Source organism: Passer domesticus, chromosome 12 (assembly GCF_036417665.1).
Source record: "Passer domesticus isolate bPasDom1 chromosome 12, bPasDom1.hap1, whole genome shotgun sequence".
Classification (NCBI taxonomy): Eukaryota; Metazoa; Chordata; class Aves; order Passeriformes; family Passeridae; genus Passer; species Passer domesticus.
In genome coordinates, this window is record NC_087485.1 from 13,275,449 (window position 1) to 13,296,899 (window position 21,451).

The window sequence follows — 21,451 nt, forward strand, 5'->3', positions numbered from 1 at the left end:
TCCATGAGAAGCTTTAAGACTGAATCTTCCTACCAGATTTATCATTAATGCACTATAATCCCCCAACAAAAGAACCAACTTTTCTGCTGCAGATTAATAGGCATATTCTATAGAGTATGATATTCCTCCTGTGCTGAGGCCATAGTGCTTAACAGACAGAGACATTAAAAACACTTACTACAGTTAATGGAGAAGTAATCACTACAAAGGCACCGAGTTTGGTCAATTCAGGGCTTCTACAGAATCACAGACTGCTTTGGTTTGGAAAGGATTTTAAAGATCATCCAATTCCAGCCCCGCTGCTATGGGCAGGGACACTTTCCACTATCCCAGGTTGCTCCAAGCCCCATCCAACCTGGCCTTGAACACTTTCAGGGATGAGGCAGCCACAGCTTCTCTGGGAACCCGTGCCCAGGACTCATCCCCCTGACAGGGAAGAATTTCTTCCTAGCACCTACCCTAAACCTCCTCCCTGCCAGTGTGAAGCCATTCCCCCATCCTGTCCCTCCATCCCTTGTTCAGTGTCTCTCTCCACATTCCTTTGTGGCTCCTTTCAGGCCCTGCAGGGCCACCCTGAGCTCAGCCCAAAGCTTCTCCTGTGCAGGTGAACAATCCCAGCTGTGCCAGCCTTTCCTGCCAGCAGAGCTGCTCCATCCCCTGCTCATCCTGGAGCCTCCCCTGGCCTGGCTCAGCAGCTCCAGCTGCTGGCTGTGCTGGGCCCGGGGCTGGAGCAGCTCTGCAGCTGGGCTCTCACCTGAGCAGGGCAGAGGGGCAGAATGGGGCAGAATCCCCCCTCCCTTACTGCCCCCCTAGGTCCTTCTCTGCAGGTTTGCTCTTGACCTGGTGATCCCCAGCCTGTGCCAATATTTGGTATTGAATAGATACCTATGGACTGTAATGGATATATAGAACTTCTTTCAAATGAATGATACCAAAATAGAGCAGGAGATGTCAATCCATAAGCTTCTGCTATATTATAATCAACAGTGTAAAAGAAGCATTAACTGTCTCTGTTTTGAAAGTATTAATAAACAAATGATTTTTTTAAATTTAGAAAATACAATTATGCTTAAAATAATCTCATATTTTGCAAATGTGTAGTACTAATTCTATAAGAATGGGCAAATGTTTTATTCAAAGAAGTATGTTAAGAAATCAAGAGCAGTAGAGGAGTAAAATCTGACATTGCTATGCTGCTCTAGTAACCCTACTATCCATTCTGGGAACAGGATCTAGTTGTTGAGGCATTGATAATCTTGGCTTCCCTGTCACTTTGAAAATAACCAGCCACACAGCACTATTTTTATAATTCATTCCTGACTTCAGTGAAAAATGTGATCTCATCTATGATACAATCCATAACAATTATAACCTAATTTTGAAATTAATGAATTTTTCAACCTAAGCCAAAAAAGTCTCTAAGTATATTCTAACAGTCAGATCTAATTGTATTACCTACCAAAGAGAGGAGTGCACTGTAAGCTTTCTGAAGGCTGAGTTTTCTTCCTGACTATTCAAAAGTTTGCAATGTTCATTACTCAGCAGTAAATAACAAAGCCAACTGTGCATATTTATATATGATTATGTATTACATATTGTAATACAATTACAATTATAATACAATACTGAGGCACTTGTACCTTCTAAAATTTTCTAATTATAGAAATTATATAATTAAATTAGGATTAATCAAAGGCACCTAAATTGTACTGACAAAACCAAGTACCAGCACAGTTAAAACATAACTCCTCATCTCCTTTCATAATTACTCCCTGTTGACAACTATATTTTTGCAACCTCTTTTAAAAACAATGTCCAAATAGCTGCTGGTCTAAGGCTGTTTGGGTTGTACACTTTGCTACTCAAGAGCAGAAAGTATCTTAGATAAATTAAAGTTAAACTTCTCTCAGAACAGCAAATCAAATGAAGTTTTAAGGAGGAGGCAAACCCAGTTCTAATAATTCAAATGTAAGCCTTTAGCTGCCGCAGAGCACTGTTGTGACTGACTCATTCCTCAGCTGCTCATGCAGGTGTTTACCTACAGCAGAATGAGTCCCACTGCCTTCCCTGAACTGCTGCTACTCAAAAATAATCATGAGGATAGAGCATCAGAACAATACACAGCTGCCTGTCCAAAAGCTGTCTTCAACCTTTCTGGACTCCCAAACTTAAGTTTAATTAAATGCAGCTTACTGCTGGCGTGACCCAGTGGCAGGGAGTTTTCCTCCCTGGAAACCTGCACTCTGCAGGCTCAGAAGACAAGAACTGAAAGCTTCTTCAGACCTGTCACCAGTGAAAGCACCACCTGTAACAAGAACTCCAGCAAAACAAAGCAACAGGGATGTCCACAGGAGAACTGTCTCTGAAAGCAGCAGTAAACAGGGGCAAAATGTGCCCCAAATCTACAAATTGATGCTACTCCCTGCCTCTCCCACACAGACAGCTTGACACAGCCCTGGAAAGAAAACAGGATGAAAAAGCTGTTCACTTCCCAAGTGTGTAATAGCTCTGTTCAACCTTCTAATGGACAAACCAGAAGTTGAGCTCTTCAGTTAAATTGACTGTAGCAGATTGGGTCTGTGCAATTACTGCCCAAACTTGTACTGAGCACACAGCATTACAAGGGTTTTCTCTGGTCTCTTTGGTGAGAGACAATTGACCACAAATAGTTCTCTTGAATGCAAATTCAGCCCAAGATCTAAGAATCAGGCCAGTTCTCATTTCTTATATCATCACGAGTAATAAAAATATCCAAGTCAAATTTTGCCATCAGCTCTACTGTGAATTCCAAAAAAAATAAAAAAGTAGGCAACCCCCTGTTTCCTAACAATCTGCACAACAGCACAGTCAGATTTTAATTATGTGCTTGCAGAGAGGATAAAAAATTGTGAATGATGCCAGATACAGTAGTCTTGGATATTTTCTTGCATTACTACAGTAAACATTTTTCTTAGTAAAGAAAATGTTTAGTAGATACGCCTATTGAGGACTTCTTTATGTATAGGAGTTTCCACTATAGAAGTTATCATTTCATCACACTGCTAATAAATACATGGTTAAGAGGGGAACAGAGGAATTGCTCTGTCCACTGCTGGAATATAGCAGCTATTTCACAATTCATGGAAAAACTACGCTTGGAGGAGGACTGTATCATCTCTATTTGAAATTGAAGGGACAATTCAAGTAAGTAGAATAATATAATTATGTAACTTGGGATTTTGCCAGACCATCAAGCTTAATACTTCATGAAGCTTCTTGCAACACTGAAATGGATGTTTAATGCCCAGAAAAGCTCAGGACCTTTGCTGCGAGGTCTCGCCGGGGGTCTGGGAGGAGCAGCTGCCCGGGGCCGCTCCCTCCCGCTGCTCTCCGCTCACTTCCCCATTGAACCTCGCTGACAATCACACTGACTTGAAGCGCCTGAAATATTTAACAGATGATCTGAAGCAAGACAGTGACCTTTTCTAACAGGATAGGCTGACCTTTGAACATTGTAGAAAGAATTTAACATTCAAATACACAGCACCTAACCACAAGGAAATCAGAGCTTCACCTCGCACACTCGTGTTAGACACTGTACTGAGCTGCCCTACTCCTCAAGCAGACGGACTCCCAAGTGGCAATTACGCATATAATTTACAGTTTGCAAAATCTGTTGGGTCTAGCGAGTAGGTTGGTTCCAAATTGCTTCCACACAGTGCCTGCTCTCGGACACCTGGAGCGGAGCTGCGCGCGGGGCACCTGCGCAGGACCTGAACGGGGAGCGCCACCTCCTCCGTCCTGGGAGCGGCCCCGGGGCAGCTCCCGGGCACGGCACGGCCGCGGCAGCTCCTGCGGGCCCGGCCCGGGGCCGCCCGCCCCGCTCCTGCCCCTGCGCGGAGCTTTGCAACACGCACAGGTCTCAACAGCTCCGCGCTTCAGTACTCCTGGAGCCTGAGCAAAGATCTCAGCCTCGCCTCATCGGCAGAGCCAGAGAGGAGACATCCTGTGGGAAATGCCCAGCGGTTCTTCAAGCCGTGTTGCTTACGGGAGATTTGAAAGCATCTCGAAAGGACTATCGTGTTGCTATCATTTTACGCGTAGCCTATGGGCAGTACAGCCTTCCCCGGCTGTCCGGCACGGCCCGACTCTCGCCCTCCCGCACCTCCCTGGGCAGCTCGGAGGGGTCTGGCAGGACGGGAGTCCCCGCGGCGGGATCTGCTGGTCAGCGCCTCTCCGTCCCTGCCCTTCCCCCGACACCGCCACCTGCCTCCGCTTCGGGCCCTTTCCCGAAGTAACATCTCCCCTCACAACCGAACCCGATGTGATGGATAACCTAAGGGACGGGAGCCAGGGCAGGCAGCAGGCTAAGTGCGCCTTTTTATTAACTTCTTGTAAAGTAATAGCTCCATTTTAGCTGTCACTCTTGTCAAACAACAGCCGCACAATAGCGTGTGATGGGCCCTTCCCGGCGCCGGAGCTGCAGGCAGCACACTGCAGCCAGGCAGGCGGCTGGGCACGCCGCACTGCCGGAGCCGCGCGGGCTCCCTGCCACCAGCGAGGGGGCAAAGGGGAGCCACGGAAGACCAAGGGAAGCACCGTGTCCCTTTTACCCCATGGGGACCCACTCAGATCCCAAACAAAGCCGGGCAGCCGGGATTCAGGCGTATCCAAGCCACCGTGTGCTGGAGAGGGACCGCACGGCTCGTCCCCGCCGCCGCGGGGGACGCTCTCCGGCCACCCAGCACCGCACACAGGAAAAGCCCGGCAGACGGGGGCAGGATGGGCCGGGGGCATGAAGCACGGCGGGGCCGAGGTGCGGGACCGAGGCGGCGCTCTGCAACGGGGCCGGTCCCGGCTCCCCGTGGGGACGGGGTGAGAGCGGGTGCTGCTCCAGCGCTGTCGCCCCCGCCTCGGTGCCCGGCCGAGCGGGAGGAGCACAGCGGCCCCGCTGGCTGCGGCTGTGGCTGCTTGCGGGGCTCCGTCGGGGGCGGGCACATGCGTACAAGCAGCTCATCCAGGCAAACACCCCTCACATCTTAAATGAGCTTCATTTAGCAGCAGCCGCTTCAGTCGGGCTGGGAGCTGCCGGGCTGCGCTCCGAGCGCCGCGCGTGGAGCCCCCCCCGGGGCAGGCCAGCCTCGACGGAGCCCGCCGCGCCCCGCTCTCCATGGGACTGAGCGCGGCGGCGGCTCCGCGCTCGGGCGGCGGAGGCTGAGCGCGCCCCGCGGGGGCGCCGGGCATGGCCGCGGGCGGGCGGGGGCCGAGCCGTAGCCGCGGGCACAGCGCCCTCGCGGGGGGCACCGCCGCGGCCATGGAGCGCCGCTGATCGCCGCCGCCGCCGGGAGACAATGGCCCTGCACAAACTCTGCTCGGTGCTGGAAGGTAGGAGCCGCGGGCGGCACGGCGCCCCGCCGGAACGGGGACCGCGGTACCCCCGGCGGCGCCGCCCCTTCGGCTGCCCCGCGCTGCCCCCGGCGCCCTCCCTGCGCCGGCGGAAACTTCGGAGCGGCGGGCGCAGGGGCGGCCGCCCCGCTTCTGCCGGGGCTGCTCTTCCCGAGCCGACACTCCGCACCTCCCCATCGCACCGCCCCACGGCCCCGCGTCCCTGCCCGCCGCTCTCTGGCCCCGCTCTGCCCCACGCGAGACACAGCGCTGCGGCTCGGCTGGGGCCGCGACTGCGGAGCCCAGCGCGGGGCCGGGCCGGGGGCTCGCACCCATCCCGGGCTGCCCTTGGTCCCGCTGGTGCGGGCGGGCGGCGGAGACACCTCGGCACCTCGGGCTTGGGAGGTTCCAGTGGCGGGGACACCTCCGCACCTCGGGTTTGGGGGATCCCACCGTTAGGAGCACCTCGGGTTCGGGCTCCCAGCCTGCCGTAACGTGGGTCACAGTGGTAGCGACTGTACCCCGGTGACCCGTGTATTCCCGAGACACACCGGCGGTATCTTACGTTCGTCTTTTCACAGTAAAAATACTCTTTGCTTTCCTGACTTTCCTGACGAGCTGCTCCACACTGTTCAGCTTAGCACACTTGTTATTGGGAACAAGGTCTGTTTTCAGTGAGGTTTTCATAAAATCAGTCACCCGAGTCACAAGCTACACCCTGACCGGTGTTTACCTGTGATTTTCTTCTTGAGGCTTTTAAATCTTGTTTCTAACTTATTTCTGTTCAGAGGTAAACAAGGGAGCAAGGCTCCTCATCCGAGCATTTCTTTGTGCTATTATTTATACAGCTCGACAATGGGCGAGGGGTTTCTGTTAGGAAAGAAATCTTGATGTGGCACTTAACCTTGTGCCTCAAGAGATTATCTCTAGCATTCTGTATCTTCTTGAGCAATAGCAGACTTGATGGGGATTTCAGTCTGTTGGTTTTGGTTTTTTTTAATGATGATTATTATTTTAAATTATTCTGTTAGGAGATATTGGTGTGACTGCATGCATTATTAAAGCCAACAAGGCACTACTGCAGAGTGGAGAATTGTTTCGTGTATATGGAGAATTGTTTAGTGCATACATTGATGTCTTCCCACAGTATCAAAGTTGTAAAAAAGTCTGTTTTAAATCCAGAATGTTTCCATGGGCCATAAAATCCCATGTTCCTGGCATGAAGGACTTTATGTCTTTAGGGTTTCAAAAATATTTTTCATTTATTAGCATCATAACTGGGAGACAGAAGATACTTGTTCTTAATAAATGTCTGTCTCTCTATATTGTTAACATCCACTGAGTTTAGATAACATAGGAACATATGGCTTACATGGGGAAGACAGGGTATTTAGATTCTTTTTTCTACTGCCTCCTTTAAATAACATACTTAAATATCAGAAGCCACCATAAAATACAACTGTTGTATCTGCTACCTAAATACTTTATACACACGCTGATTTAATTACATTTCAAAAATATGTGATTGCTGCAAAATTGACTGTACAGGTTTTCCAATGAACAGACCTGTATATTTTTTTTATAGTCACACGAGTGTCCGGGTAAAAAGTCCCTCTACAGGAAGTTTTTCGTATTTTTCATAATCCATAAATTGCACAAAGCCATTAGTCAATAAGCTGTTAGTATTCTAAACGCATCCCTTGCCATGACTACAGAAACAACCTATCATTACTTAGCATCATAAACTCCCTTTTAGCTCTGCTTCAATAGAAGTCATTACATAGTCCCATTATTACACCTAATCAGAAACAAAAAAGTATATTCCTGTGGATAGGTGTATGGATTCAGTTCCAGAAGGAAGCTGCTGGGAATAAAATTCAGAGTAACCATCCGTATTTTACAAATTGCAGTTTAAATTCTGCATGGAAGCCCTACCTACAGTGGCAGTATTTTTTTTTTCCTCCATGCAAATAGCTTCATGTGCAGAACTGGGGGAGTTCCGCTAAACCACATGCAAAGTACCATGAAGCTTAGTGTATCATGAGAAGTCATATTTTATTTAATACTTCTTAGAAACCTCTTCTGTTCTTCACATGGAATGAATGTATACATTTCTGTAATCAACAAAGAATCTAATTTGTGGCTGTTACCCCAGGGCAGAAAAGAGCCCCTCATACTTTGTGGCAGCTGGAATTTCTTATATTAAGCTTGTTCAGAGCTATTCATCTGTTCTTCCTCAGCTATCAATATCAAGGACTATTTAAATAAAAATTTAATGTAATTCTTTGTCTCTGTCTGTAGTGTTCAGCAAAACTTTTAAAAGTCTCATCCTGGGTCCCATCATCCTGCGTGGGTTCTGTGCTGTCCTCCAGCCAGGCAGCAGTGCTGAGTGGCAGCGCTGGTGGAGCACGACAGCCCTGAGATTTCAGTGCAGCTTTTGCTCAAGTGGAGCCCAGCCAGTGCCCACCTGCTTTCTCAGTGGGCTCTGGAGCCTCTTGAAGGCCAAGAGCTTGCTGCATTTGGGCTGCTGGAGGACAAAGCCTTTGCCTCCTGCCTTCAGTTCTCAATGCCATCTTAAACATGCTAGAATCGTTCCCTGAGCCTGGCACAGCTTGCAAAATGCAGCTGCTCTACAACAATAAAGCACCATAACCCTCCACTTCATGAGAGAGAAAAGCAGCTATTTTCATAATAAAGCCATGCCCCTGTTAGGTTTAGGAAGGAAATATACCTACCTTGAATTTCCTCATACCCGGTGTTCCCCCCAAAATGTGTTTGCTAAGAGCTTGTTCCCATGCTTCAAATATGCTCCCTCTTTCATTTCCATATGCTGTTATTTGCTTTAAAAAACTGTACAAGCTGTCAGTTAAATCCTTCCTTCACATTAATTTTGGTCTATTTCAGTTAATATATTGGATTAATTTAGAAAGCCAAAAAGAGAATTCTGTAGCTTCTGACCCAGTAATTCAACAAGCAGCCAGGGGTAAAACAAATTACTGCTACATTCCCAACCTTCCAGTGGACTACAGAATTATTTCCAACTCCATCAGGTTGCAAGAATGTGGACTGCTATGATTTAACTTCCTGCCATTCTGCTCCAGCTCCTCATTTGCATTTTGGCATGATTTTAACAGTTAATTTCTCACAAACAAGTAGTGTTAGGAAGTAATGCTTCCTTCCACACAAGAGCTAGAAATTACGGCTGCCTATTTCCAAAACCAGAAGGTGTAATAATGCCACAAAAAGCTGAAAACAAGCAGAAAAAAAGGTTATTCAAAAATGTCCTAATAGTTTCATGATTTGTTCATTGAAGCCAAAAGCAAAAGTACTGACTGTAGAAGCTACAATGACTCTAATGAAGGCAGTATCAAGTGAAGTCAGAATATTATTTTTTACTTAAACAGTATCTACTTTCCACCTTTTCTGCTGCCCTGAAAAAAGTGAAGCTCCAAACTGCTTGCAGTGCTAAGCAGTTCAGCAGAAGTAACTCAAGTAACTGCAGAACAGGATTCAAAAAGCTGCAGTGTTAAAAACAAGGCGAGTGTTTGGTGGTGTGTGTTACACCTTGCTCTTATACACATACAAACTTCATATTCAAAATGTACCACCCTGAAGCATGACTTCAAATACATAACTCCTTCTTTTTCCTAAGATATAGTTGACCATGACTGCTAAAATTTGTACAGAACAACTTGGTTACAATTGCATTGATATTAATAGCAAATTTCAGTGTGTAAATGATGTATATGGCTGTAGCCAGAGTATAGAATAACACTGGATTGAAGCTGAAGGAGCTACTAAATTATGAATCACTATCTAATGAAAAAGTTAAGATTTTCAGCATCTTCCTTAAGGTTTAATTCACAGGGAAAGATTAGACAGAAAAATTACCCTTGAAGTAAAACTTTATAAGCTATTCATCATTTATGAACCTGTCAGAAAGTCATAATTCACTGGAGAAATGAAGAGAGCTGCTAATTACACTTACTCTAGTATGTGTAGTTTACATACAAAACAAATCCAGTACTGGGAGTATAACCTGTCTGGACCAAAGCAAAATGTTAGTGTCTTGGATTCAGGCTGGGATTCTAACACGGCAAACAAGCTTGCTGCTTCTCTGCCTTGTACATTCCAGTCTGTTTTTGTTTTTTTTTAATTAATGAAGCACTTACAGTCTAGGACAACATAAACAGCTTGCTACCTTTAAACAGCTTGCTGCCTCTGTCAACATATAACTGGCAACTGCCACCTCAAATACTGCAAGATATGGGGTTGGGGGAGTGTAAATTTTACAACAAAAACCAGCAGGTAACTTTTAATGAAAAAAAAAAGCCACATTTTTTCAGAATATCTTTTGCTTCACTCAGCTTTCACTTATTACAAAGCTGACTCCACTATGCAGCAGGAAAGGATGGCCAATATGTTAAGAAATCATTTCACAAAACCTCCTTTATCGTATGGTAAAATTGATGAACTCTAAGTCTCTTTTTAAGGGACTGAGAGGGAAAAGCTGGAAAAGAAAAAATTGTAGTCTGTACATAAATTGTTGCCAGACATGAAAGAAGATAGCAGAAAAGAACTTTAAATATTAATTTCGTAATAGACATCCAGAAATTATTTCCACTGAAAAATATAGTATATTGCTAATAAATAAGGTAAGATAAAGAACTCTGGTATAATCTGATCGATTTTTAAGTCAAAAGTATCACTATCCAATTTGTCTAGGAATAAGCTATTGCTGGAAAAGATGCATTCAGAATAGTCATGTGTAGCAGGATTAGCTCTGTCAGCTAGAGGGAAGTCATCTGAACTCAGAAGTCAGTGTACATATTTTAATAAGGTTTTTGAAACCTCTCATCAACATGGTTTGCACATGCAGTCTTCTCATCAGTCTCTTGCTGCACACAGCTTGGAGATGAAGAAAAAGGCTCTTCCATATAAAAATGAAAGTTTCTATTTTAAAAATGAAAGCTATCATTATTCTGGCAGAAGTTTTGCTGGCAGACAGACCCAGGGATGGATTATAAGTAACAGGATGTGGAGCAACTGGTAAAATGAAGCAGCCCACAGCTGCTTATACATTTCTAATGGAGGACAGGATCAGAAACGTTAAATGTTTTTAGCCAACCTAGAGGGAACTCTGTCACAGATCCATCCAAGCATGAATTGTTCTGGAAATGATTTTTATCAAAGGAACATGGGAGAACTGCACTTACTTCCTGAATCAGTTAACCTGGTTTCTCTGCAGAGATAGAGTCCCAATTTGTTTCTCTGGCAATCTTAAAGAGAGGAATCCCTACTGGAAACAGCTGGAGTGAGATGAAGCTGTTATATCTGAGAATAGACCTGAGTGCATTCAGATATCCTGCTGGCACTTAATGGCTAACAAGATTTGGATCTTAGAAGGCACAGAGTCACTGTTAATAGCTGGTGAAGCCCACTTCTGCTATCAAGCTTCTGTGAGAAAGATTAAAAATGTGTTGGCAGCTCCACTAGCATGCTCTGGGTAAGACTTAAACCAGCTAAAATATGTCTTGCCTGATGCACACCTTCATCTCTGTACTTTATTCTGTGACAATCCTGTAGTATGTTCCAATATGAGGAAACCACTGGAGCTGTTAATAGGATAAGTTGTAGGCAGCCACCTTAAATGCTCTTTGATACTCATTTTACGTATCTGCAAATGTTCTGTTGAGACCGCAATTGATTAAGGAATGTATGCAGGCTATGAACTATAAAAATGTTTGGGATTCAAAAACTGCCGTGTTTTCATCCTCAGCAGCAGAATTGTTAACCTTAAATACAGCAGCAACAGATGCAATCCAGTATTCCTTTTGTCAATTAAACATAGCAAATGCTAGGAAGAGAGAGAAAAATCTCATTCCTTGAAATTTACAGCATGTTTTTCTGAGCTAAAAATGGCTTGAATCTGAAAAGGGTTAATAAGCTTTTTGAAAGAAAAGGAGGTGACCATGCACAGAGAATTACATGAAATCCAAAGTGTCTGGACACTTTAACCTGTCTGTCTAAATTCCACAAGTTCTTTACAAGACCACCCACCAATCAATCACTCACTTTGAGTTTGTGCAGCAACTAATCCTTGATCAGAGTTCTTAAAAGCAAAAACCAAAGCACATAATTAATGTTGGCCAGAGAATAGGATAGGATATAATAATCATAAATGTCCCCAGCTCATTAATAGCTAGTATTATTGTTTAGCCTCATGAGTAAAAAATGAATATAAAACCTGAAATACTGCAATGAGCAGTTGCTGAAAGTAATGCTAATTTTAGTGCAGAGGGCAAATGAGGAACTAAGTTTAAGAAGAATACGCAGAAAAGGAACCATTCCCATAAGGCAAAACAGAGTATATAATTAAGATCAAGCATTTGTTACTCTAGGCTGTATCTGCCAGAAAGAAGCAGGCATCCTGGCAAGATTTTCCAACATGCATGACCCGTGTGTTGCCAATTACCATCTCTCTGGACTGTGTGTTTACAAGGTGCTGCCTAATCCAAGGAGCAGAGCACAGAGATCCAATGAATCCTGCTTTAAGCAAAGTCTGTCATCTTTATCCCTAGGATTCTGGCTACCACTATAGTAAGAATGTGTAGTATTCTAAATGATTAAGTCTTTATTTTGAAAAATGGTGGAATGTTTCTCAGCTGTGCCTGACTGCTCCCCAGTTTGATATTCAGCTTGCCCTGCATGCATAGATCCCCCATTGTCATCACTGAAGACAGACACTGCTCTCAGAGCCACACAGCAAATCGAGTCTGTTGTCTCTGTGTGAAGATCCCTAGAGCATGCAGAAAGAGCAAAGATATATTATGGGGAGCTCAGAGCTGTACTGTATCCCATGAAATCTGAAGAATGTGTTTTGCCATAAAGTACAAGCATCTGTCAGATTTGCAGCCTAAAGCACTTGTTTATCTAAGCAACATGCTGATTTCTCAGTATTGGGTTGAGCACCCATTTACTGCAAAACTAAATATATTATTCCCATTTTTAAAGAGAAGTAAGAGCAACACATTTGTGAACTTCCCTATATCTACTCCAATGTAGAAATTACCTTCTTTTTACTTTTTTTAGCTTAGATTTACTTTAAAAAAATTAGGAAATGCCAACAAAGAACATCTTGACTTCTGCAAACAAGGCAGTTTATTACACCAGTTCAGGGGCTTCTTTTATGTTATTCTGTAAGCCTCCTTCAGCAACAGAATATTAAGAACTTGAATTGTATGTTTAGTGTCTTCACTTTTCAAAATTTATACAGCTGTCTGCAGGCTATGTGATCTAAAATATTTAATGCAAAGAAGTAAAGAAAATGAAAAATCCATTCTTTTAAAAACAGACAGAAGCTGGCTGCTTTTTCTCTGTTCCTAGTTGATGCTCACACAGGTATAAAATATCAGAGCTCTAAATGGTAGTACAAGAGTGTGCACCATAATTCATGGAATACAAGTACAAATACCAGATTCATGAATAAAAGAAGCTCCTCAATCTCTGCCTCTGTGTGCGTGCTGCTGTTGGCTTAAGGATGGCCTCTTCTGCAGGGTACAGATCATGAAGGGGAAGCTCACTGGAAGGTGCAGAAGCACGAACTTTTATTACATTTGTCACCTAAGTGTCTCTGAGTTCATAAGGTCAGTGTCCCATAGCTCAGGCTCCTTTGATAGAATTCTCATCATACTCATCCAGTAAAAACAAAACACCCAACTCTCCCCTTGAATCCCTTTGATATCAATGCAATCCTGCAGTGTGCTGTTGCTTACATCAGCAAGCCATGTTCAAGTGGCATTTTTACTCACTATTTGTGCTTCCTGTACCATAACACACTATGGAGCTAAGCCTAGACTTATCTTTCATCCACACTGAAGAATAGTCATGTCAGAGAGATCTGTAAGAGACTTTAAAAGAGGAAAAAAAGGAGCAGAGGAATACTGTGTCCCATTTCAAGCACAGTAACTATTTGAATTGCAGTTTATTAGAAATAAAAAGATCATTCTTCATCCTTCTGGAAGTGTTACAAGACGTTTAGTGAAAGTGGTTCAGCCTCTCATATCTGTTCTAATTGCTGTGACTGTGTCCCTGCTGCAGTACCAGGACAGTGGTTCAGCACTAGCTCTCTACTGCGCCAACTTCCAGGATTTGTCTCTTCCCTAGACATCTCCCTTCTTATGGATTTGTACTGTCCAAATTAGTCTTTGAATTCAAAATTATTTTTCCAGGAAATAGTATAAATTTAGGCCACTAAGAGATTGCTTTGTTGTTTTTAAAATGCACACAAAAATGGGTTAATGGAAACAGTCTGAAACATCTAAAAATATCCTGGCTGATTATTTTTTTCCTTTTCTTTTCATCCTGAGTATTGATAGACCTTGTTTTCAGCCCCTTAACTCCTGTTGGCTTTCCCACATTATCCTGTGTCATGTCAGTGCACTCAGCTTAAGGCAATACCACCTCAGGCAATCCTGCCCAGTACTCTGAGGAAGAGCAGGTAAGTCCTGTCCAGCTTTTTGCCAGCAGTGTCTCACTGATGAAGGCAGCACACATCCAGACCATTAGCCAGAGACACCTCTTTTCTTTATCAGACTCTCACCCAGAATAAAAGTAGTGCCAAAGGAAGACCCTGGAATGTTTGCTACCTGGGCTACTCAGAATACATCTTAAGGGTTGTTGAGAGCATGAGAAGGATGGGCATTGCCAGGGAAGGGCAAGAACAAGGTGCAAGAGATTAAAACTGAAGAGCATGAAAAGGGCAGGGAACCAAGAGAAAGTGTCCCATACCTTCCCAGTCATCCATATAACATGACAAAAGGAAGACAGCAAGACAAATATTCAATCCATATCTTCTGCAGTTGCATGCATACCCATGCTGCTCTGCAAGGAATAGACACTGTTTGTTTGCATTTACACGCACACAGGCACTGGGTATTTATAGAAACAGTACAGCTCTAGTGAAAGCCAATCAGGCTTTCTGAAGTCCTTTTAGGGGGGTTGTTTCTTTATCCACATCAGGAAGAAGGGAAATCAACGGTTAGTGTAACAGAACATCTATTCTTATGTTGTTTCCACCAGTACAATTACTGAAATGAATGTATTTGCATACTGAAATATATATTAAAAAAATGTATTGTAACAGTGGTAGCCATAGTAAAGAGCTGTACTAAATAAAAACCAAAGCAAACCAACAAACCCTCAATTTTTCACTGTTACTTGAAAGTGACTGTTTGCATTTGTTTTGCTAGTCACATGTTAATTTCACTCATATTTCTCTGTGTGTTTGCTTTAAGAAACAAAGTCAAAGCTCATTTTGCATTTTGAGAAGCAGCATAAGTTACACAGAGCTTGCAAAACAGAGGGTGGGCACAGCACATCTTTAAGAAAGGTGAATTCAGTAGAATATACTGAGACATGACTTACTCAGGATTGGGGAAACTGCCTTTTCTTTAGTAATAGAAGTCAACATTGAAATGCTGCACCAAAACCAGTGTAGGAAGAAAAAACAAAACCAAACCAAACCAAAGACAAGAGATTGACAACTTTATAACCACTGTCAAGATTCTCTGTTAGGGACAAGTGATCTCAGGAGTACAAAAGCATTGTGAGTTCATGCAACTCATAAACTCAGGCGTTCTGGTGTACAGTTTAAACAGAGAAGCTGCAAAAATAAACTGTAAATAATTGTGAAATAATATCATCTATGTAAGGAATAGTAAAATCTAAAACCAGCTGAAAACTAATGTCAATCATATGTTAATAAAGATGGGATATTTGTTCATTTGCTTTAAAGACTAGTGAACATCCATGACTGAATACCAGTATTGGGTGCTAGATACTTTCTTCTGAAGGAGGAATTTTCAGTCTAGGGTGAGTCAGTAGTGATTAGCAGCATCTGCTTTGTATTTGGATAATGACAGATAGTATATTTTTAAGTATATTAATATTGATGAAAATGCAGAATTATTGCAGAGATGGAAATTGAAAAACTACTTAAATCTTCACCTACTCTAACATAATCCATCCCTAAAAATCAAATAAGCTTCTAAGAACATAGCACTTGTTTGCAAGACCCATATGGTATTTTAGAAAACACCCACAGTTATGAACCTGACTTACACAGGAAAAAGCATTTGTTGGTGAGGAAAGTTTCAGAATGAAACACAGTCTACTTCAGTATGGTTAGGGAGAAGAAAGGGCAGCAGAAACATACAAAATAAAACATAAATGCTAGATGGACACTTTCAGGAGCAGACTTTGATTCCTTTAATCTTTTCCCAAGATAATATATCCATGCCAGCGTTAGAGGAGCATCTGGATGAGTTGAGTCAAGATTGCTGTGGTTCACAGTCAGTGCATGCTCACTCTGCAACTCCAAAGGGCTCAAAGTCCAACAGCGACACAGGGAAAAGCACAGATGGAAAAAATGCCATTTCAACTGAGCCACTGAAATGCCTGAGCAGCAAGACAGGAAGGCTGGGAAAATAAAATTAATTTTTTGAAAGTGACAATAAAATTCCTGCTGAAATCTCTTTTTTGCCCTGCAGTGCTAAGGCCATGCCTGCCTGACAAGTAGATTAAAAACATGGGAAGGGCCATACCAGGTCACATCAAAGGTCCATCTTGCTTGGTATCTTTTTTTACAAAGATATAAAAGCAGGATGAGTATAAAAGTAGAGCAAATTATATTTATCCCAAATACATTCCAGACTTCCAACAACTTATGGCTTAAGGCGTTTCTGAAGTAGAATTTTCTACCTCAAGGATGCATTATGAATTATGTGCATTAAAAAAAAAAGGAAAAAAAAAAAGAAAAAAATCTTTGTTTAATTTGAACATGCCACCTGCTCACTTTGTCTGACACCCCCTGGTTCTCTACTAGAAGAGACAAGCAGTAGTTGTTCAGTTCTCAATCTCAGTGATAGTTGTGGTTTTGTAACTTGTGTCCTGTCTCCCCTCAGCCGCCTTCTGTCCAGGGCAGTCCAGGCCTGCTCTGCTTAGGTGGTTCTGTACGGGATGTGGACAGAATTTCTGACATACTCCAGATGCAGGCAAATGAAAGATTTGAAGAGTGGCATATTAATTTACTCTATTGCATTCTCATTCCCCCTCCTGGTAATCCTAAACAATTTGAAGTGACAAAGTTGACAAAGCATTTTAGGAAAATCTAAACATTAAGGCTGCTTTGAAATTGCTGATGGACTGTGGAATATGGAGTTTTTCATACGTGCTGTTCATATGGATGCTTCTTGGGTACAGGGAACGTGTAAATCTAAGGGAAAGGCCAAAAGTAAAACAGCCAGAAAGGAAGGAAAGACAGAGGGAGACTGTCCATCTGTCCATTTTCTACTGCCATCATTTGCAGAAATCACTGGTATTGTGTGGCAGCATCACAAGAACCAGTCTTGCAAGCACAAATCTGTGAAATCTGTGGAGGGGTTAAGACCATGCAGTGTCTCCTGTGGTCCAGATTAATTTCTTGGAAGCTGGAGAAGTCTTTTGCACGCATTATGCAAATAGAGTCTTAGGATAAATATGATTCATTACAGCAGTGAAACATCTTGTTTCAGGATATAAAAGTTTTATAGACAACAGATAAACTCTAGAAAATATTCTTAAAAGTCCCTTCAAACAATGAATTGCTGTTCTTGTACACACTTTCTTGAGGAACCTGGAAGAAGGACCAGCAGTGCACATAGACTGCACCAGTTTCAAAAGTTGAAATTTTAAAGAAAACACATACATTATTTACATATTTTTGTATGTTCTGAATGGTTTTGGTCAGTGACGCCAGGATTTGCATGAACTGGGACTGCAGAAAATGGTCTATAACTTTGAAATATTACTGATGTTTTTCCTGTCCAATTTCTCTCATCAGTGTTGCTTGTAACGATCCTGGTAGTGGAAGGCATTGCTGTTGCACAGAAGACACAAGGTACAATTTTAGTTTGATGATTTTCTCTCAAAAAATGGAACAGTTTTATAACTTCTAATTGAGCAATATAAGTGAAAAGAAATGTTTGTATTCAGATATGAATAGCTCTTGCATTAGCAGTATGAATTGCAGGATTTTCCATTTTCCCTATTTGCTGCATTTTCTCCCAAATGAGCAAAGCCATGCAGTCACAAAGAACGTGGAAGTTTCACTTTCCCAGGTAAAGTTCTACAGTTTTAGTTGGTAGCAGTGGGAGAGAAAGCACTACAGAAATTCATGTTTTCTGTATCTGACAACAAGCTTTTCAAATAGTCCACCCACAAACATTTTTGAAGCCTGCTGAGTGGGGAAGGAATCAGTTTCACAAACCTTATTTTTTCATATGTGGGATTACCCACATTTAAGAGAGAAGAATTCCTTGAACTGCCACCTACAGAATTTCCTTGAAAAATTTCTGCAGAAGAGAGAGAGTTTTCACCCCCATAAATCAAAAAGCTGTCAAGGTACCAGTGGAAGGTGATGTGATTTACTAGAGACATCTAAGACCTGTACCAGCATGGATGTCCTCTCACAGGTCTGCAAATTAAAACTGTGTAAATATAAATGACACTATGAGAGTACCCTGTGAGATTTAAAACATATCTAGCAGAAAATACATATCCTGTGTCTTACTCTCTCCAATTCTGTGGATCCCAAGGAAAAGGGCCAAAGGTACTTAAGAATGTCAGAGATCACACTATTCCCAACCTCTTCTCCATGGATGAGGAAATCTGAACCAAGCTCTGTGAATGATCCAGCACGAAGAATTACTTTACTAAACTGCATCATCTCAGTCGCAGAACACATTTCTCTGTACATCCAGAAGAGGAGCTTGATCCTAAATGAGACCCTTAGCTACCAGGGAAATCTAGGAATTTTATTAACTACCATTGCTATATTTAGTGAATTTGTGTATTGAAATTCATTCTGTTACAAACATCCTGTATTCCAACAAATTACTGTAAATAGTTATCCTTTTGCATAATCCGGAATCAGGGTCAAAACCAGTGAAAGCTGACAAATATTTCTGATTATATTTACACAGGAACAGAGATGACATAACCCATAAAATAATGGTATTGGCAGCCACTGTGACTATTTCACTTAGAAAGAAGAGTATCAAAAATCTGAACTGAGTTGGGTAAAAACAAATACTCCCTCTCCTTTCCAAGGATCTCTGGATATATTTGATATTCAAAAACTGATTTCTTTAGGATGTACCCCACCGCAAAAATGAAACATAAGGATTTCTTAGATAGATATTAATGAGTGCCTTACAAGAGGGCTTGCAACCAAAATAAATTACTTTCTTCTTTATAGGCTATGTGTCATGCCAGAATTTTACTTTATCAAATCTGCATGCTTGCGGAAGAAACTTATTTGATCACTTTTTTTTTTTTTTAATTTGCTTTAGGTGGGCAAAATATTGGAGTGAATCGCATTCCTCCCACTCCGTGTGACAACTGGGTCCGGACCAGTAATGGAGGGCATTTTGCTTCACCAAACTACCCAAACATGTACCCACCCAATCAAGAGTGCATCTATATCTTAGAAGGTACATGCTTCATTTCTGTTTTGTTCTGCTGTAATCTTACTGTTAAATGGAAAATCTTGAGCTGTTAAAACTGTCATCTTACCCTGCTGTAAAGTATTGCAGGGCTGTACCAGTAATACAATGAATTCTGCAGTCATTTACTTGAACAAGGAGCTAAATTTTCTCTCTCAAGTAATCACAACAAATAAATATGAAATGCAAACATTAAGAAATTAGCTATGTAGTACAAGACATATCCTCACAACCAGGGAAAGGAGCATCAGATCTTCTGTAATCTTTGAAGATATGGAATTAGTACGATAAAAATTGTAGCTTGTTACCTTAATATCACTGATAATAGATTGCACAAGATGAAGGCTATTTCATGCCATGCTGCAATGTTCTATCTCACCAGCAGAAAACCTTTATGCTGTCCTTCATTAATAAAAAAGATATATCTGGCTGCCATAGCACAGTACTAAAAATACAGAGATTTGTTAGCACTGCTGAGGTCACTATTAAAATAATGTGATGAGGACAAAAAAATGTCATTAACTAGAATAAAACCATATTCCAATGAGAATATCTTAAATAAAGGCTGCAAGACTTGAGACACTCCAATTATTTTTCCTCTTATTAGAATGCACCCAAACCCCACTGAAGTCAGCTAAAAATATTAGCCAGCCTAATCATCAGATTCATATCAATTAATTGAAATATTTCAAGTAATGAGGTTTGATGAGTTTTTATTTGTACAGCACAGTTGTGGCTCACAGGCCCCTCCTTTTTGCTTGTTCCCATGCACATCTTGGTTTTGCACCTTGCCTGCCCAGGAGTGGCCCAGGGAGCAGCCAGCCTGTCCTGCTGCAGGGCTGGGGCACAGGAGCAGCTTCCAGCTCTCCTCAGTCCTTGCACAGAAACGCTGGGGGTGCCTGAGTGGGGCCAAGGCCCTCCAGAATTTCTAGCCAAGAAGTTCTAGTCTCCTTCATGCAGACCACTGCCAACATTCACAGCAGCTCCACATGCGTGTAGCTCTTGTGAGTGAGGCAGAAGGTCTGCTGGGAGGTTGGAGATGCCAGAGTAAATCCTTTTGGCATTCAGGACAAGCAGGCAGCGTGTGATTGCTCAGAGCTGTCACTCCAGACCCCAGCCGGGATCGGGAAGTTCACGTTGCACAGCCAGTGCCAAGAACGAGGAACACTAAAGCCATTCATACAGGAGAAGGTCTTGGGATCCAAACCACGCATGTGAGAGTCAGGACTTGGGGCTCTGATCCCAGTCCTGGTTAGGCTGCCACAGGCTCACGCTCACCAACATCTGTAGCCACCTGCATGCCATTGACATATATGAAGCACTTACACTTCTCTGAATATTCTAATAAAAGATGTCTTCTGTGAAAAGATCTACAAATTTGGACTTTATGTTTAAGAAATACTGAGTATCTCTTCCTATGTTCCTCTTTTCCATTCTTTTCTGCATAGCTCAGTGTTTTGTCCTTTTTTATGTATTTTGCTTTCACAAAATTTATATCTTAATATTTAACCTTGTTTGCATACCTTTGTATATATGTTCATATCTGTCATATGTGCTGCATTAAATTAATGTGATTTCTTAATTTGCAACAATTAAGATCAGCAAGCAAAAAATTTTGTATAATTCTATGCAAAAGTAACTTTTAGAATATAACTTTTTAAATTTTTGTAGCAGACTGTAGATGTGTTTTGAGAAGTTTCCAGTTTCTTTTTTATCTTGCTGTTTTTGGAGGCCTGTCTCTTCATTAATTCATGTCTTTGTGTTTTTTATCAAGATCTACATTTAATCTTTTGCTCAATTTTTTTTTTTCTTTATGTCTAGCTGCTCCACGACAAAGAATTGAGTTGACCTTTGATGAACCTTATTACATAGAACCCTCATTTGAATGTCGGTTTGATCACCTGGAGGTTCGAGATGGACCTTTTGGGTTCTCCCCTCTCATTAATCGTTACTGTGGTCTGAAAAGTCCTGCACTAATTAGATCAACAGGGAGATTTATGTGGATCAAGTTTATTTCTGATGAGGAGCTGGAAGGAAAGGGATTTCAAGCAAAGTACTCGTTTATACCAGGTAAAGATGTCTAAAATTCTGATGGTGTTAATGACTGCTCCCATTGAGCTCTGTGGGTGTGTTTGTCCTCTCAGCCTGGAGCTGCATTTCAGCATGAGCACTTACAGAGGCACAGTGACAATGTGATAGCCACAGTCTCAGTCCTGCTAATCCTACACACGGCTAAAAACAATTGGGGAATCTTGACTGAAGGAAATTACAGGTCTGTAGTTTGCTAATTGAGCTTGTTCATGCTGAAGTCTTCAGCAGCACCCTGCTTTATTTCTCTATTTGTACCAGTTTCACCAGTGGTAGGAAAGGAAAGACAATGTATGCAAAGAGCTGCCTTTACACCAGCCTCTCTTCTAGGAGTGTAAGGCACGGGACAAAAACACCTGAACCAACTTTACAGTAGCACTCCACCCAGATGCAAAACGTTTTAAATCTCCATTCTGAAAACCCAGAGCAAATACCTGCCCAGTCTAGGCACAAGC

The 21,451-nt window shown here is 42.5% G+C and overlaps 1 protein-coding gene and 1 long non-coding RNA gene across 4 annotated transcripts in view; one reads left to right on the forward strand and one right to left on the reverse strand.

Moving 5' to 3' along the window:
• LOC135279248 (uncharacterized) overlaps positions 1-21,451 on the reverse strand; it is a 135,917-nt gene that overhangs the window by 71,843 nt on the left and 42,623 nt on the right. The window lies entirely within an intron of this gene.
• NETO2 (neuropilin and tolloid like 2) overlaps positions 5,007-21,451 on the forward strand; it is a 31,640-nt gene continuing 15,195 nt past the window's right edge. The window contains exons 1-4 of the mRNA XM_064386455.1: positions 5,007-5,364; positions 17,246-17,302; positions 18,756-18,896; positions 20,730-20,978. Coding sequence (XP_064242525.1) covers positions 5,331-5,364; positions 17,246-17,302; positions 18,756-18,896; positions 20,730-20,978 — 481 coding nt within the window. The 5' untranslated portion in view covers positions 5,007-5,330. The remainder of the gene's footprint in view (positions 5,365-17,245; positions 17,303-18,755; positions 18,897-20,729; positions 20,979-21,451) is intronic.